This window comes from Mya arenaria, chromosome 3, assembly GCF_026914265.1.
Source record: "Mya arenaria isolate MELC-2E11 chromosome 3, ASM2691426v1".
NCBI lineage: Eukaryota > Metazoa > Mollusca > Bivalvia > Myida > Myidae > Mya > Mya arenaria.
The window spans coordinates 20,678,096-20,698,784 of NC_069124.1; the positions used below are offsets into that span (position 1 = coordinate 20,678,096).

At 35.4% G+C, this 20,689-nt stretch overlaps 1 protein-coding gene across 1 annotated transcript; it reads left to right on the forward strand.

The window, feature by feature from the left end:
• The first annotated feature begins 12,045 nt into the window (after positions 1 to 12,045).
• Positions 12,046 to 19,741, forward strand: LOC128225803 (uncharacterized). Its single transcript, XM_052935700.1, has 3 exons — positions 12,046 to 12,151; positions 13,199 to 13,364; positions 19,617 to 19,741. Exons 1-3 carry the CDS (start codon positions 12,095 to 12,097, stop codon positions 19,739 to 19,741), a joined length of 348 nt encoding a protein of 115 aa, XP_052791660.1. The 5' UTR covers positions 12,046 to 12,094.
• The last annotated feature ends 948 nt before the right edge of the window (positions 19,742 to 20,689 follow it).

Here is a 20,689-nt window from a genome sequence, read left to right on the forward strand (position 1 = left end):
ATAAGGCACCGCCAGATTCTCGGTTTAGTTGCAATAAGTTAAATTTTAAATTGAATGACATTTATAAATGAAGTAACACTAGTAATGACCTCTAGTTTATATTGTTAAATGCTATATCCCTGTTGACAATGGATGATCATGGCCATCATAACAAATTGATAGTGTGACGCTGGATATAATGGATTTGAGCCACGTCTGGATTCAGTAAACTTGGGAATACAAATATGGTCATTGTTTGCGAATGGGTAAACCTCTAGTCAAAAGAAAATTGCAAACTTACTAGAATTGAAGGTAATTTTCCTGGGAAGTATTTGGCAATGAATTGGCTTAATATAACAATATTTTTTACAAACGTATTGTACCCCGTAAGTTCGCGAGATGGTTTATTTATCTAAACGGTTGTAACACTAGTGTTATGCCATTAGTTCTTGTAAAAATCAAGTTTTTCACAGTCATACCGATATTTACAGTACAGTAAACTATTCAAAATTGTAACAAGTTTTTATTTTAAAATGGTCGCCACAGTAGCCATGTTGGATAATGCGACATGTATGTATTGTTGCATTATTGTACACATGATTTGTGTAATACTGTTAATGGTCGAGGACACAGACCGGTTAACGTTCTGGATTTGATAGGCTCGGGGCGGTTCGACTACGATACCCATGCAAACGTCTGTAGGCAACCATGCGATTGGTTAACGGAGACACCTTGTATGGTTATCCTGAAGGTAATTTCTAGGATTAATAGGGGTCATTTAAAACCGGGTCACGACAGTATTAAACCTGGTCACGACAGTATTTTTTTATGTGTAACGCTCTCAAAACAGAAAGAGAAATAATAGTGGTATTAATACAAAATACTGTATCTCTTTACATATCGCGATACGCTGATTAAATACCGTGATTGGAATTAAAGGTTATTTTAATAAATTTATTCGCTGACGCTGGTTACTGACCGGTTCCGGTTGTAAACAGCAATGTCGGTCATTTTTGCCATGAACACAGAAATGTAGTTTTTACTTCAAAACAGCGGTTTGGTTTGATCAAATGTACAACTGAATGCTTCAAAGGAAAAGGTTTCGCATTCGAATAAACATTTAAACATGTTTGACGCCTAACGGGTAAAATATGAACTGAAACCTGATTAGCTTTGTGTTCTGCTTTTCAAATACCGCCAAAAAGAAGGGTCGTTAACGAAATCAATCTTCTCCAGCTCAAAAACAAATAATTAAAAAGTACTATTTCGGTACTCCTGAACCATTGATAAGTGATAGTGAAGCATCTGATTATTTCGAGGCTGAGGAAGAACTTTTAAAAAAAAAACCACACCCCACCCACCCCGAAAACACCAACGAACTCCGATATGTCTTCCTCTGACAGCGACCTCGGTGAACAAGCCCCGTTGTTAGCTTCTATGATTAAAGAGCTAATGAAAGAGACAATAGTAAAATATATATCATCTGAAATACATGCACAAGTTAACAGGGAGATTGAAAGTCTCAGGGGAGAGGTATAGACCCTTAAACTAGACAAAACACAGCTTGAAAACAGCCATCTTGTACATAAGAGAAAGATAGATGACCTTAACCAATATGGCAGGAGAATGTGTCTGGACGTGTCCAATATACCAGGTAACGCCCCTGGTGAGAATTTAAAGCACACGTAATTGAGCGGGCAAACAAAGCTGGCGTAGCCTTGACCAGCATTGATATTGACAGGATTCACAGAAATGGGCGACCAAGAGATATGGTAAACAGGAAAGTTATTATAAAGTTCTCGTCCTCAAAAGCAAGAGATAAACTATACTCGGCAAGCAAAGGTATGGGTTATGGTATTTTTGTGACTGAAAACCTTACCCTCTAAGATAAAAGCTTGCATTTGAAGCAAGGCAACTTGTACTGCAGAAAGCGTTGGGCAAAACCTGGGTAGCCGGCTGCAAGGTCAAGTGCCAGAGACCAGACCAGCAAAACCAGACCGAGGTCATCAGGGACACGGTTGATATTCAGTTTCTCAAGGATGGGACACCTCTACCAGTGCATGAAAACTAATCTCTAGATCTTCATTCCAAAGGAATTCATTATAACACAAACTTTGTTTATATAAATATATTCATATAGCAGACACTGACCTCCATATTTATTCCAATGTTCCTGTTTAATCCATATAATCCGAATATAATCAATATGAATGATCAAATTTTGATCTCTAAACACATAACTTTTACAGGAATATTTGGCCTAAGAAAATACATAACTCATGACATGACATAATATGTAATGTACATGTATATGTTTGATATTCTTTGAGCCATTAATTATTTGCTTTTATCTGTTTTTGATAAAGTTTATCCAAAAATTCACAAAATTTGTTTATATATCAATCACTATACATATTTATTTACAATAAGTCCAACTGCTTAAACATATATGTATATACGTTTAGGATGGTTATAGTTCCAATTTTATGTTTTACACTTCTCAACAAATGTCAAAATCATTGAACATTCAGTACTTTCTCGAGTTGCATGTTTTTCTACAGCAAATTGTATGAACAGCTAGCTGTATTACTGGTTGAAACTGGTGCTTTCACGTTAATTATTTACCATAAGTAAAATGATATATTAACACATATTCAGTTTTATAATACTAGGATATTTCATTTAAACTAATTTGTGATTTGACTGAAAGGGTTTACTAATTTAAAACTTAAATTTAGATATTTATCTTAAATAGTTTGTGCAAATATTTATTTTTTATATTATAATCCTAATTATTTAAAATGAAAGTTTAGTCCAGTACTATTTATAATGTGAAAGCAGTCAGGTGCAACGACACTTAATCAATCAGTATTGGTTTATGTAAACCTAGTCTTCTTTGTGTGCAAAGTAAATGCGCAATACAGTGTTTTTCCTTTATATGAACAATTGCACGACGGCCTACTTTGGGCTATATTGATTTTTGTATTCATATTTGATCACCAAAACCGTTGTTTATTTCAAGTGTTTATACTTTTTTCTGATTTTTTCTTTATTTTTTGCCACCATGTACTTCTTTTTTCCATTGATTATCTAGCCCAGTCCGTGTTTCGTTTCGCGCTAAGGTCACCGCTTATAATTCGTTTTAAATGCATTTACATAGATCTTAATGGGTAACGATATAATGGCTTGGTGGATGGCCATAGGATTTTACTACAGAGGGCTTGTTATAAAAAGTAATTCCGTAAATGTTCAACCTTTCTGGGCATTATTCTAGATTTTTTCCTATGTGCTATACTTTCATTCCATGTTCTTAACGCAAGGATATTCAAATATAAGCATTTGTATACTATGATATGTAATCTAGCGGGTGTTTTCTACCTAATATCAACTCATAAAGCGGTACTTGGTAACAAAATACAATATATCCAAGACAATTACTCTGACTACGATATTTTGTGTTTTACCGAATCACATCTTACAAACGCGATAGGTGATGATGACGTGTCTATTGAAGGCTATGAAAGTATATTTCGAAACGACGATTCAGCTTATTCAGGTGGCATTGCCGTATATTCAAGTACACAGATATGTCCAAAATTAATTCGCGGTTATGAAAATTTACTATCAGAGTCGCTATGCTTGACTGTACGCGATAAATCAGAAGTATTAGTTTAGTTTATATGCGTTGTTTATAGACCTCCTCTGTTGAATTTTGGGACAGGTTGATCGTTGCAGTAGACCACATGAGCAATAAATACGACAAAAATTATTCTCCTTGGTGATATAAATGAAGATTTACTTAATTCAAAGAATTACAAATTTAGCGACATTTTAGCAATAAGTAATATGCGAAATATAATCTCTAAACCAACTAGGGTGACGGCTACATCCTCTACGCTCTTAGACCCAATTGCCATTTCTGAAACAATACACCCATTAGACTTCGGTATTTTAAACACCCCTATCGAGATAAGCGATCATTTTGGAGCGTACCTTTTCGTTAAAAGTAGTTTTAATCATGAAAACACTCGAACTGTTTGGAAATATAAAAGAGGAGATTATCAACTATTTAATCATCTTATTTTGACAACTGATTTGTCCTTTATTACAAATTCGTCTGTGGATTATGCATGCGAAACTTTTACTTCTAAATTTATAGCATTGGCAAGGGTGTGTATTCCATCGAAAGTTGGAACAGTTCGACCTAATGACAAACCTTCGTGGAATCTTTCATAAACGCGACAGACAGAAACGTATTGCGATAAATTCCTGCAAGGTCGCTGACTGGAACAAATATAAACAAATAAGGAATTCTGCTAAAAATTTAAAGAAACACGTTAAAGAAATATTCTTTAAAAATATTGAAGATAATATAAGTGATGCAAGCCAAACAAACCCGCGACAATATTGGAAAGTAGTTCAAATGTTGACAAAGAAGGAAAACAATAATATAAGCGGTATTTCACCACTTTTAAATACAACGACACATACACTTATTTCCACAGATGGCGACAAAGCGAATTTACTAAATGATTTCTTTACCTACGTTTCAAATATTGATGAAACTGGGGTCGTTCTACCCCAACTAATACGAAAATGCAATACTTCGCTTGAAGACATTACTGTAACTGAAAATGACGTAAAAGACATTTTATATAATCTGGTGATAAATAAAGCATGTGCACCGGATCTGATAAATTATAAAATGTTAAAGGAAACGGTTTCCGCCGTCTCATATCCGTTACAATTACTGTTTAACAAATCGCTTCGTGACTGTGTGTATCCTGCTTCTTGGACGTTTGCCAACGTTACTCCTCTTTTCAAAAAGGTTGATAGATCTCTTCCGTCCAATTACCGACCAATTTCGTTAATAAGCTGTGTAGGCAAGATAATGGAACGTATTGTCGTTAACTATGTTTACAATCATCTACATGCTAATAATCTTATTTATAAATTACAATCTGGGTTTTTGCCTGGTCACTCAACGGTTTTTCAGTTGAAAATAATTTGAATTATAAGCTAGTTGTAATATTGATACGTTAATTTTGCACGTCATTTGAATAATGTGCTTTCGTAACGACGTCATTTGAATGACGTCAAATTTAGTATTCAAAATGGGCAATACATGGTATTACTTGTAAGCACGTATTTTACACAATTTAAGTGATATCATCATGAAATTTTGAGAATGTCTTCCTGAAATATCATTTCATTCAAATACCTTAAAACATTATAATAGCATATATATGTCTGAAGGCCCAAAATCGCGCGATGCGGCTCATATGTCAACTGAAAAACCGTTGGCCAGACTCTGACAAAAGCTTTGGAAATGTCACAGAAGACCATGCATGTAGATTTATTTTCATCAAATGCCTTACGTATTTGATTGTATATGAGCCGCATCGTGCGATTTTGGGCCTTCGGACATAATTTCGATTTGTTTCGATTTAATCGTATTTTATTGCTTCATAATTGTACACTTTTTGGCAATGCATGCAAAAGAAAACAGATAAATAATAAATCTAAGTAGCATTAAAAGCATGACATATTTTACTTGGTCAAAAGCAAAAGGGTTGGGCCACAAGTTTGGCATTTGATGAAAATAAATCTACATGCATGGTCTTCTGTGACATTTCCAAAGCTTTTGTCAGAGTCTGGCATACAGGTCTTATTTTTAAAATACAAGAGTAGGGCATTGAACACAATGTGAAAGATTGGATTTAACATTATTTGTCGAGTAGGTCACAAAAGGTTATTGTTGGACAAACGTTATCTGAAGTTCGCAATGTCAATGCTGGTGTACCTCAAGGGTCTGTACTTAGTCCGCTGCTTTTTCTTATTTATGTTAACGATATTGCTGACTCCCTTGTAAGTACAACGCGACTCTTTGCAGACGATAGCTCTCTAGCCGTTTCTTCGACAGACACCAGCCATATTGAATCTAAGTTAAATAGCGATCTTAAAAAGATTTCAAATTGGGCAAATCAATGGTTTGTACAGTTCAGTCCCTAAAGACAGAAGTTATGTTGTTTACGCTGTGCAATCAGATTCTACCAAATATCGTGTTCGAGGGCCACTTGTTGAACTTTGTTCAAAACCATAAACACTTAGGGCTTTGGTTTACAGCTAATGAAACATAGCACGAACATATAAGCCAAATTATCAAATCAGTCTCTAAAGTACTTTGGTTAATGAGGTTGTTAAAATATAAACTTGATAGAAAAACGCTAAATCAAATAAACATCTCGTTTATGCTACCTTTGCTTGAATATTCATCAGTTTCTAATCATATACTTTTAATTGAAATTGGTTGGATTCCACTTAGTGAACGCAGGGAAATGCAAAAGTAAATTTTCATGTATCGTCAAAAGTTCGGTAGCTTGCCACAGTGTCTTCGCGAACAAATACCACAGACAATTGAACAAATAACCAACTATCCGCTTCGAAATTCAGCATTTCATTGTTAAAAAAATACAGGGTTTTCATATTTCGACAAGATCAGATATGTGTGAAGCAATGGTTGGACTGCAAAAGCTTACCTGCGATGTGATTATTAGGAAACTTGTGTTTTTACACAAGATATTAAGCCTTGATTGTAAAAGTACATGTCGAAATATTTTTATACGCAGATATTTGTCATTCATATCTTGTAACACTACCATAAAGTATGGTTTTATTCCAGATATTTGTAACACACTCTGTAAATACGATCTTCATTCTGTTATTAACAATGTTTTAGTAGATCCGACAACATTGCCGAGTAAGTATGTATGGAAAAGAACTGTCAAGCAATTAGTGTATAGATACGAGACTGAAATGTGGAGATACAGAATTATGACAGACTCTGACTTTGCTCGCTTCAGAATTTTACAACCAACTATCGCTCCGTCAATTGTGTACAGGACGTGTTGTCGTGCTGCTCAGAGAAACATTATGCACGAGGTTGCAAAACAATGGTGTCGCAGCTGTCGACTTGACTCTCTAACACTTTGTCAAATCTGTAATGTCCAAACCACGGACAAAATTGTTCACCTAGTCAGCGAATGTTCAGCAACAACTGAATTGCGAACTAAATATGTGTGCGCTATTTCATGTTTCGGCATTGAGTTTGTATCAGAAATACTTCAATTGGACGAATCCATGTTTACTATGAAACTGATGGGTGCACCTTTAGCGCCACTGCTTGACAATAATGACAATAAGGACTTTCTCCTGATATCGTTCCAATTTATTAGTGACTGTCTGTCATGTGTGTAAATTGTTACGAACATATTGTATTGCTGTATGATGACGATGCCCACTAATTGGGATTATGTATGGTCACACGTTATTTGTAATAGTTATTATTATTATTTATTTGTAATTACACATTGCTGATATGTTTCTTTGAAATGCTTTAGAAATTAGATATATATATATATTTGTACATATATATGCATATCTCCTTTTAGGAGGAAATAAAGATTTTGATTTGATTTGAACAATCCAATCGTCCATAGATTTGTGGAACGTGCTTGATGTTTACCTTCGTAACAGTAGCACGCATAATGAATTTATGGCACGTTTAAAAGATACATACAAAGGCTCAATTGTTCCGAAATATTATCTTGTCGGGGACAGACTTTCAAATATACACCATACAAGAATCAGAAATGCTTGTAGCAACCTTAATGCACATCTCCACATAAACTTTCTTCGTGATGATCCTATTTGTGACTGTGGACAAGGCACAGAGGATGCAGAACATTATTTCTTTAAATGTAGTAGATACGGCGAAGAACGAGTGCTATTTTTATCGAAATACACGCATATATTTCATCCTTTAAGTACAAGTAAATTATCATTTGGGATAGAAGATAACACAGTCGATGAAAACAGAGTGCTTTTTCTTGAAGTTTTCAAGTACATAAATTAACGAAACGTTTCTTTCGATATTACCCTCAATCACGATATAAACGGTCTGGGATGTTATTACATTGTTTTTGCTTTTGCTGGCAACAAATTCTTTTTTTCTAAAGTACTTAACGTTTTCTCATTTTTCTAGTTACGTTTAATCATAGATTTATACGACATTGACGCTATATTAACGCCTGGAAAGGGCTTAAACTAATGTTGTAATAACTTGTAGCCCAACCCATTTGTTCTTTTTGTTTTATTTGATTGTAAGTGTACGTATAAATTGTATGCAAAATAATTATGTTTACAAAAGAGCAATAACATATGATTAAACTAAACTGACAGTTGTTTATGGACGGTTGTCAACGACGGTATAAAACCATTGGTATTTATGTTTATATTGAACATTATATTCGCTTACGCTGGTTACTGACAGTTGTCCCTGGTGGTAGTCACTTCTTGAATGACACACGGTGTAGTTATGTTTATATTACACATTGTTTTCGCCGACTCTGGTTACTGACAAGTCAGTGCCGGGATGACACACGGGGTCGTTATGTTTATATTAAACATTGTATTCACGGACGCTGTTTCTTACAGGTGCCACTGACGGTATTCACTGCCGGGAGGAATCATTGTGGTAACTTTTATAAACAAAATAATTTACTGACGCTGGTTATTGACAGTTGAAAGTCGACGTTAACAATAAATGGTAACGTGTATAACCCTTTAAATTATTAACACTGACAGTAAATAAACGCTATACAGTATTAACCAGGTTCATTCACGTTATAACGTTATGGTTTATCGACTATATTTATCCATACTCACTGACGGCTTCGTTCGCATGGAATATGAGTTTTCTGCAGGCGGGAGACGGATGTGTTTGTTAATGTGGTATGGAATATGTATTAACTGAAGGAAGGAGACGGACGTGTTGGTAAATGTCGTATGGAATATGTGTTAACTGCAGGAGGGAGACTTAGGTTTCGGGTGATGATATATTGAATATGTATTCACTGAAGGAGGGAGACGGAAGTGTTTGTTGATGTAGTATTGTATATGTGTTTACTGCAGGAGGGAAACGGAGGTGTTGGTTGGAGGGGTATTGGATATGATGATATATTTAATATGTACTCACTGAAAAAGGGAGACGGAAGTGTTGGTTAATGTGGTATTGAATATGTGTTAAATGCAGGAGGGATACGGAAGTGTTGGTTGATGTCGTATTGGATATGTGTTTACTGCAGGAGGGAGACGGAGGTGTCGGTTGGTGTGTTATTGAATATGTGTTTAATGCAGGAGGAGACGGAGGTGTTGGTTTGTGGGGTATTTGAAATATGTTTACTGCAGGAGGAAGAGGGAGATGTTGGGTTATGTGGAATGGAAAATGTGTTAATTGCAGGAGGAAGGCGGAGGTGTTGGTTGATGTTGAATGAAATATGTGTTAACAACAGGAGAAAGGTGGAAGTGTTGGTTGATTTGGAATGAAATATGTGTTGACAGTAGGAGGGAGGTTGAGGTGTCGGTTGATTTGGAATGAAATATGTGTTAAATGCAGGAGGGGGATGATGGTGTTGGTTGATATTGTATGGAATATAAGTTAACTGCAGGAGGAAGACGGAGATGTTGGTTGATGTGGAATGTAATATGTGTTAACAGCAGGAGGGAGGTGGAAGTGTTGGTTGATTTGAAATGAAATATGTGTGAACAGCAGGAGGGAGGTTGAGGTGTCGGTTGATTTGGAATGAAATATGTGTCTACAGCAGGAGGGAGGTTGAGGTGTCGGTTGATTTGGAATGAAATATGTGTCTACAGCAGGAGGGAGGTGAAGGTGTTGGTTGATTTTGGATGAAATATGTGTTAACAGCAGGAGGGATATGGAGGTGTTGGTTCATTTTGAATGAAATATGTGTTAACTGCAGGAGGGAGAGGAAGTGTTGGTTGATGTGGAATGAAATATGTGTTAACAGCAGGAGGAAGACGGAGGTGTTGGTTGATGTGGAATGAAATATGTGTTAACTGCAGGAGGGAGACGGAGGTGTTTGTTGATGTGGAATGAAAAATGTGTTTACTGAAGGAGGGGGACGGAGATGTTGGTTAATGTGGAATGAAATATGTCTTAACTGCAGGAGGGAGATGGAGGTGTTGACTGATGTGGTGTTGAATATGTATTAACTGTATGAGAGATTCGGGGATGTGGTATGGAATGTGAGTAGCCTGCAGGTAGGAGATGAAAGTGTTGGTTGATGCGGTATGGAATAATTGTTAACTGCAGGAGACTGGGGTGTTGGTTGGTCGTACACAATGGCATGTATAACGTTGGTGTCACATCGGTATTTCTGTAAAATGGTATTTACAATCCCTTTATACTGTCATTTGTTTAATAATCTAGTGCCAACCTCATTGTGACGTGTATAATGTTCTAGAATACTCTGTTCATTCCATCGGTGAAGTCTCAGGATAAGCATGATATTTATTGCATATCATTTAAAAGTTTCTGACGAATGTTTGAAGAACATTTCTTGAACATTTGCAGTTAGTATAAAAGGGCAAATTTCTCTGATTATGGTATTCTCTAGAGTACTATAATATATTTATAATATCTTGAGGTTCATCAAATTATTCTGTGACGATAATATTTCAACATTTTGTAGCAATAATTCTGAAAGTGTTGTTCAATTTAAATAGTGCTGGTTACTGAGCGTTACTAGCGTTTTCAGTATTTCATATGAATTAAATTAGATGGGCATTAAAAACAAAAAAGGAAGGTAGTGTGTGAAAGTTTTTACGTAATGCTTTATTCCAGGTAGAACTAAGGTGATGTTTCAATTACCTCTTTGAAATTACTTTTGTAAATGTGTTAGTGAATACACTTCACTGATGCTTAAGTATTGTTGCTGCTTTATTTTTATACGTTGAGCTTTAAATAAGTGATTGTAACATAATTTAAGAAAATAATAAAAGTATGATGTTTACTAATTACTTTTACCTCAGTAACTTGTTCGAAAACGGCTAGGCCACGGCGATCGTAAACATCCGAAATCGAGAGATACGTATGGCGGCCACAGAATCGGCCTATCCCTATATTTATTAAGATTTTTTGTTCATTTCTACGTTCGCCGTTGAATAGGCATGCCGAAGCCATGACATAGAACGGTTCCACTGCCTTAACATGGGGCGTGAGGCGGCCTCGCGTGTAACGTGCGGCTGCAATAGCGGCCTACGAATTACATCTGACTTTTGCGGACTATTAATAACGGCGGCAGTATGATTTCCACGGGCTCCCTGGCGTTGGATACCCGTATTTTGCTAATGCGTGCACCTTACATCTGCCTTGGTATTTGTCAAAAACCTACAGCCGCCACAGAGTGCCCTAGGGAGACCGTGCATTTTTACTTAAAACGCCATATAAAACGGCAGCCGCATGTTTCTATCTCTACAAATTTAAAAGGCCCCGAGCGGGTAACCTAAAATTTCTGACTGCTACAGTATGTGAGAAAAGGAAAAGTACCCTTTAACTGCTATTAGTCATAGATATTTCAGACCCTACGGTAGCTGTGGCAAATGTGACTGAGGTATTGTTATCAAAAGTGATTCAATTATCAGCCTTTTGTGAGATTTGTTAGAGAGCCGATATAGTTGATCCTATTGTATCATTTTGAAAAAAACCCAACACTTTGACATCGTTTGTGAAAGCCGAATTATAACTTGAATTATAAGGCTCTATAAACGTAAAAAAATCCAAACATTGAAACTCGTAGTATCTTGTTTTAAATTCTTAATACTAATCTTTATGAAGTAACTCAACTCGGTGATGATAACTTATACTGTAAATGTTTGAATAAACTTGTTTGAGAGTTTTATTTTCACAACTTATTCTTGCTTATTTCTATTCTGAATAAAATGAACGTTCGGTTACATAAGAGAGTTGAATTACACTGCATGTCGTTACTTATGCAACTTGAGTTTGAAAGTGTATCACAAACCTTGCTGTTATCAAATATCAAAAAGTTTAAATTAAATTCAAAGTTTGGTTATGTGCAACGATAAAATCCCTACGTTAATGACTTATTGACCTAGCTATGTGTCAATTTCTAGTTCATAGGATCGTTCCCTAATATAGTTTTCTTATCATCTGTTGTTCGTGTACAGCACGATAACGATTTGAGGTGAAATCATTGTCGACCAGTACAGCACGTCGTGCTTAAAAATAACTATGCAACGTTTTGTGATGTATGGACTCTTGTTGGCTGCTGCGACGGTTCTCATTGCGGTAAGCATTTATATAGACACAATAATGTGCGGATAGGGAACTTTTTTAACATTTGGATATCCATTTTGTTCCCTAAACGCCACAAGTCTGATTTATACCAATGTAAAATATATTCTTCAACTGAAATTCCACAATATTTAATCACTGCATTGTTAAATAAAAAACACAAAAGTTAAGCATAAATTATTTTTTGCCAATAACTTTCTCTTATTACACTTAAGTGTTTTATGAAAAACAAACTTAGATCGATCTGCAAAAACAAAGCATTTCCATTTTGTAACTATCTAGCAGGTGCCCGTTATCTTTCCGCTCAATATACTTACCGCTGGGATCTGTCATTCTTAGCTAGGAAAACAACAAGTGGGATATGGACGCGTAGAGTCGCCAACAGAAAAAATCGTCAAAGATTCTGAAGCGGCTGTTTATATGGACTAGCATTTATACAGACCATGGGCCGATTGTTCAGGACTTAGTTTAAGTTAACAACGTTATTAACGACATCGTTGTTTAAGTTTTTTTTGTCAAACTTTTTCACGATGTGTTAATATATTCAAATAAAACGAGCTCATCTAAAACAGTCATCTCAAACATTGTTAAGAACACTGCATATTACAGGGGTATCCATTACACTTCCAGAACAGTTACGATTTGAAAGTAAACAACGATGTCGTTAATCATGTTGTTCACTTTAACAAAGTTCTGAACAATCGAGCAAGTGTGTCTTGCATAAGATTAAAAATCATTGTCAATTTTTTTTTTATATATATATTAGATCTAGAAAATGAAAACATGTTAAAGGATATATTATTCCTATCATTAAACAGAACGACACTCCATATTGCAATATATGTATTAATTGTTAAATGTCATAATTGTGTACTTGTAAGTTGCTAAATCCAAGTGCCTGTCGACCAAAGTAAATAATTAACAATGGTTTACTTGACAACTGCCATAAGACTAACGTCAGCAGGTCAAAAAAAACACACCCATTGAATGAATGTCGCTATGTAACACCAAAACGTGTTTTAATATGTTTATACCAACTAGAATGCCAACGCATGCACGACTGACTCGGACTGTCCAGATGGATGTTGCTTCTCTGACAACCGTCGTCCTACACCGAAATGTTATAATGTTTCGCATTTATCGGAGCCCTGCCATCTTCCAAACCACCATGTAACATTCCAACTTTATCCATGCGGATGTGCTCAAGGTATTGATATGTATGGCATCTTCAGCGGATACGAGTCCTGTTTAGAAAAAAAAACAATATGGATATGTTCATCTTTTTTGGGGGGCGGGGGTGGGGGACGGGGCAAAACACTTCGCTTCGTACGCAGTCAACCACTCTAGATTTGAAATACTGGTAATACTATCGCAAATTTAATTTCGTTTCATGATGGTTACATTTATGCTATATTCATCAGTAGCTAATTGTAAAAAAAAATGATAAATTATCCCTTTGGTTATAGTTTGGCACGTTGATTTCATTAAATCGATTTGATTGGTCGATTACTATCATTGGATAGATATTGAACAAATTGATCAATACGCAGTTTTAATAACTTTGACCAAACTAAAGAAAAACACGGTCTTTAGTTAACTAATGGATCAGTTATGCTGTATTTAGATATGTCAACAATACCTTAGACTTTAGTTAACTAATGGGTCCGGTATGTTGTATTTAGATCTGTCAACAAGACCCTAGACTTTAGTTAACTAATGGCCCCGGTATGCTGTATTTAGATATGTCAACAATACCTTAGACTTTAGTTAACTAATGGGTCCGGTATGTTGTATTTAGATATGTCAACAAGACCCTAGACTTTAGTTAACTTATGGCCCCGGTATGCTGTATTTAGATATGTCAACAATACCCCAGACTTTAGTTAACTAATGGCCCCGGTATGATGTATTTAGATATGTCAACAAGACCCTAGACTTAACTTAACTAATGGGCCCGTTATGTTGTATTTAGATATGTCAACAAGACCCTAGTCTTTAGTTAACTAATGGGCCCGTTATGTTGTATTTAGATATGTTACTGCTTCTCTAGACTTTAGTTTTCTAATGGGCCCGTTATGTTGTATTTAGATATGTCATCAAGACCCTAGACTTTAGTTAACTAATGGGCCCGTTATGTTGTATTTTGATATGGAACTGTTTCTCTAGACTTCAGTTAACTAATGGGCCCAGTATGTTGTATTTAGATATGTCATCAAGGCCGTAAACTTTAGTAAACTAATGGGCCCGTTATGTTGTATTTAGATATGTCATCAAGACCATAAACTTAAGTAAACTAATGGGCCCGGTATGTTGTATTTAAATATGTCATCAAGACAATAGACTTTAGTTTACTAAAGGGCCCGGTATGTTGTATTTAGTTATGTCAACAAGACCATAGACTTAACTTAACTAATGGGCCCGTTATGTTGTATTTAAATATGTCAATAAGACCCTTGACATTAATTACCTGATGGGCCCGTTATGTTGTATTTAGATATGTCAACAAGACCCTAGACTTTAGTTTACTAATGGGCCCGGTATGTTGTATTTAGATATGTCAACAAGACCCTAGACTTAAGTTAACTAATGGGCCCGTTATGTTGTATTTAGATATGTCATCAAGGCAATATAATTTAGTTTACTAAAGGGCCCGGTATGTTGTATTTAGATATGTCAACAAGACCCTAGACTTAACTTAACTAATGGGCCCGTTATGTTGTATTTAGATTGGTCAACAAGACCCTTGACTTTAGTTAACTAATGGGCCAGTTATGTTGTATTTAGATATGTCATCAAGACAATAGACTTTTGTTTACTAAAGGGCCCGGTATGTTGTATTTAGATATGTCAACACGACCCTTGACTTTAGTTAACTAATTGGCCCGTTATGTTGTATTTAGATAGGTCAACAAGACCCTTGTCTTTAGTTAACTAATGGGCCCGTTATGTTGTATATAGATATGTCAACAAGACCCTTGACTTTAGTTAACTAATGGGCCCGTTATGTTGTATATCGATATGTCAACAAGACCCTTGACTTTAGTAAACTAATGGGCCCGGTATGTTGTAATTAGATATGTCATCAAGACCCTAGACTTTAGTTAACTAATGGGCCCGGTATGTTGTATTCAGATATGTCATCAAGACCCTAGACTTTAGTTAACTAATGGGCCCGGTATGTTTTATTTAGATATGTCATCAAGACCCTAGACTTTAGTTAACTAATTTGCCCGGTATGTTGTATTTAGATATGTTATCAAGACCCTAGACTTAACTAATGGGCCCGTTATGTTGTATTTAGATATGTCATCAAGACCCTAGACTTTAGTTAACTAATTGGCCCGTTATGTTGTATTTAGATATGTCAACAAGAATTTGACATTAGTTAATGAATGGGCCCCTTATGTTGTATTTAGATATGTCAACAAGACCCTAGACTTTAGTTTACTAATGGGCCCGGTATGTTGTATTTAGATATGTCAACAAGACCCTAGACTTAAGTTAACTAATGGGCCCGTTATGTTGTATTTAGATATGTCATCAAGACAATAGACTTTAATTTACTAAAGGGACCGGTATGTTGTATTTAGATATGTCAACAAGACACTAGACTTAACTAAACTAATGGGCCCGGTATGTTGTATTTAGATATGTCAACAAGACCCTAGACTTTAGTTTACTAATGGGCCCGGTATGTTGTATTTAGATGTCAACAAGACCCTAGACTTTAGTTAACTTATGGGCCCGTTATGTTGTATTTAGATATGTCATCAAGACAATAGACTTTAGTTTACTAAAGGGCCCGGTATGTTGTATTTAGATATGTCAACAAGACCCTAGACTTAACTTAACTAATGGGCCCGTTATGTTGTATTTAGATAGGTCAACAAGACCCTTGACTTTTGTTAACTAATGGGCCAGTTATGTTGTATTTAGATATGTCATCAATACCCTAGACTTTAGTTTACTAAAGGGCCCGGTATGTTGTATTTAGATATGTCAACAAGACCCTTGACTTTAGTTAACTAATGGGCCCGGTATGTTGTATTTAGATATGTCAACAAGACCCTTGACTTTAGTAAACTAATGGGCCCGGTATGTTGTAATTAGATATGTCATCAAGACAATAGACTTTAGTTAACTAATGGGCCCGGTATGTTGTATTTAGATATGTCATCAAGACCCTAGACTTTAGTTAACTAATGGGCTCGGTATGTTTTATTTAGATATGTCATCAAGACCCTAGATTTTAGTTAACTAATGGGCCCGGTATGTTGTATTTAGATATGTCATCAAGACCCTAGACTTAACTTAACTAATGGGCCCGTTATGTTGTATTTAGATATGTCAACAAGACCCTAGACTTAACTTAACTAATGGGCCCGTTATGTTGTATTTAGATATGTCAACACGACCCTTGACATTAGTTAACTAATGGGCCCATTATGTTGTATTTAGATATGTCAACAAGACCCTAGACTTTAGTTTACTAATGGGCCCGGTATGTTGTATTTAGATATGTCAACAAGACAATAGACTTTAGTTAACTAATGGGCCCGTTATGTTGTATTTAGATATGTCATCAAGACAATAGACTTTAGTTTACTAAAGGGCCCGGTATGTTGTATTTAGATATGTCAACAAGACCCTAGACTTAACTTAACTAATGGGCCCGTTATGTTGTATTTAGATAGGTCAACAAGACCCTTGACTTTAGGTAACTAATGGGCCAGTTATGTTGTATTTAGATATGTCACCAAGACAATAGACTTTAGTTTACTAAAGGGCCCGGTATGTTGTATTTAGATATGTCAACAAGACCCTAGACTTTAGTTAACTAATGGGCCCGTTATGTTGTATTTAGATATGTCAACAAGACCCTTGACTTTAGTTAGCTACTGGGCCTGTTATGTTGTATTTAGATATGTCAACAAGACCCTTGACTTTAGTTAACTAATGGGCCCGTTATGTTGTATTTAGATATGTCAACAAGACCCTTGACTTTATTAAACTAATGGGCCCGGTATGTTGTAATTAGTTATGTCATCAAGACCCTAGACTTTAGTTAACTAATGTGCCCGGTATGTTCTATTTAGATATGTCATCAAGACCCTAGAATTAAGTTAACTAATGGGCCCGGTATGTTTTATTTAGATATGTCATCAAGACCCTAGACTTTAGTTAACTAATGGGCCCGGTATGATGTATTTAGATATGTCATCAAGACCCTAGACTTTAGTTAACTAATGGGCCCGGTATGTTGTATTTAGATATGTCATCAAGACCCTAGACTTTAGTTAGCTAATGGGCCCGGTATGTTTTATTTAGATATGTCATCAAGACCCTAGACTTTAGTAAACTAATGGGCCCGGTATGATATATTTAGATAAGTCAACAAGACCCTTGACTTTAGTTAACTAATGGGCCCGGTATGTTTTATTTAGATATGTCATCAAGACAATAGACTTTAGTTAACTAATGGGCCCGGTATGTTGTATTTAGATATGTCATCAAGACAATAGACTTTAGTTAACTAATGGGCCCGGTATGTTTTATTTAGATATGTCATCAAGACCCTAGACTTTAGTTAACTAATGGGCCCGGTATGTTGTATTTAGATATGTCATCAAGACCCTAGACTTTAGTTAACTAATGAGCCCGGTATGATGTATTTAGATATGTCATCAAGACCCTAGACTTTAGTTAACTAATGGGCCCGTTATGTTGTATTTAGATATGTCATCAAGACAATAGACTTTAGTTTACTAAAGGGCCCGGTATGTTGTATTTAGATATGTCAACAAGACCCTAGACTTAACTTAACTAATGGGCCCGTTATGTTGTATTTAGATAGGTCAACAAGACCTTAGCCTTTAGTTAACTAATGGGCCAGTTGTGTTGTATTTAGATATATCATCAAGACCCTTGATTTTAACTTATAGGCCAGTAATGTTGTTTTTAGATGTGTCATCAAGACCCTAGACTTTAGTTAACTTATGGGCCAGTTATGTTGCATTTAGATATGTCCTCAAGAACCTAGGCATTAGTTAACTTATGGTCATGGTATATCATGTATTAAGACATGCCATCACGAATCTAGACGTCAAGCCAATAATTGGCCGTGTATTTAAGTTACTATTAAGGCCCGGTATGTTATATTTAGACATGTCATCATGATACGGGACTTAAATGATGGGCCCGGTATGTTATATTTAGACATGTCATCATGATACGGGACTTAAATGATGGTCCCGGTATGTTGTATTTAGACATGTCATCATGATACGGGACTTAAATGATGGGCCCGGTATGTTGTGTTTAGACATGTGCTATCTCGAGCATAAAATTTAATAATCAAATAAGCCCAGTTGTTATTCTAAAATGCAATCACGACTAAATACTACAGTTAACTAATGCGCCAAATATGCTGTATGTAGACATATCATCACGACTCTAGACTTCTTTTAGAGATGCACTCTTACTCCCAAATAAAGTTTACCACAATTAATAATACTGTTTTAATATTCCAAAAAGGATGAATAAATGTCGAAAACAATGATTCTTATGAAGGATATCGAGGTCGATTTGAAAGAAATGAGCTTTTAACACGGTAATTCTACCTTATGAGACTATTGTAGACCACAGTGAATCTTTAAGCATTCACCAATCATTTAATATTTTTGCGCTTTCTGTTTTTAAATTCACGGTTACAATCTTGTTATCAGTATTTAATATTTTCCTTAGATGCATTATTTAGTAAGTAGTTTAAGGTTTATCAGTCAAAATGTATGTTTGTTATACATGTGTATGTATTGATTTTGAATAAGAGCGTCACTTTAATCAATGGGATGATATGTTGCCGAACCGTAATGTGTTTTTGTAAATATGTTGAATATCTGCATGTGTTTGCTTGTATGCATGTTCATAGATAAAATTGTAACGTAAGCTCGATATTTAAGTTTTATTATCTCGATCACATATTACAATTGATATAATCACATACAGACTGTACATTTGCCTTCTGTTCACTATCTGTAAAGGCTTATCAATATATCAGGTGACTATTTCGTATTAAGTCATCAAGACGATTCAGTCCTCGATATCCGATGTTCAAAATTTTGAACGTCAGGTGCCTGGTGACCTATTGCAGTATTATTTGACATAACTTTTTTTGGCAGGAAACAGTTATACAGAATTTGTACCTAAATAGTGTAATACATATAAAGCAACTTCATGTTTGACTTTTTAATGCAAAATAGACAATTTCAAGTCAGAATGCTATTCAAAATAAAAACAGTTATGCGTCCTGTCATATCTTTATGTTAAAATAGGACCTGCCACGAGTTCTCATATCGATAAAATCAATTATTAAACAGAACTTTTAACGATGTTCACTTAGCTGATTAACATGAGAATTGACAAAGTATTCATCATTATTATTTATAATTTTCCTGCACAGGTTTAGTATGTGACGAGATCCACTTCGACCTAACATTCCCCGACCCCGTCCATGACGCCGAGAACATTTTGCTTCATCACGGCTATGGCATTTGCATGACCACAGTTGGAAACGTGCTCGGATAGGACGCGTGACATTTCATTACTTTCTGATATAGTTTGTTATAGAAATAAAAGTGGAATAATAAACACAATTTGATATGTTTATTTTCATTCGGAGCTCCTCGGCCATTTTTATCGAAAACAAATTGTTTTAGAGATGTATTTATTGATCTTAGTTTAAATTGATTGCTTCTGAAGTATATTATTGCAAACATAATAAAGAGTCCCAAGAGTTCAGTCATAAAGTTTAACTGCTAAATAGAATAACTACGCGATCTACTTGCAGCGGACTTAAACGTACCGCTTTTTAAGTATCTAAACCTTCCAAATACATCCTGGGTTGTTTTCGATAAAAATGGCCGAGGAGTTCCGAATGGTTTATTTTGTTTGAACCCTGCTGAAAACGGATGGACGGAAATGACGCATGCCGAATTGTATGTCATTCGGATTAAGTTAGTAACAGAAACATAATTGGACACATATTAAACAGAACTTGGTATTAATATTGTGTATGACCGATGCTGGATATTTGTTAGGATGGGACGCATGTCAAATGTTTTGACATTCCGATCATGTTTTAGTACAGAAATAAAACTATATACATGTACAGACCCTGATATGTTTATTTTGTTTGATCACTAATGAAACAATACTCGGATATTGAAGTTACGCTTAAATAAAGCAAGTTTTGGTAAAAGGCTTTATTAGCGAAAGTAACATAATAATCAGGTTCCAGAACAAACGAGTCTACAACTAAAGTTCATCTTAGAGGGAAACTATCGCAAACTTCATAATGTTCACTATTGTTTTGCTATCAAGTAAAATTATTCAAAACCTAACAACACCATACAATAACAGATAAATACTTATTTGAAAAAGGGTTCTTAAATTGGTGGCGGGAATCATCAAATTTTCAAAAAGGGTTGTTCCTTACCACATTAATGTTCCGTCATTTTTTGAATACAGATCAAC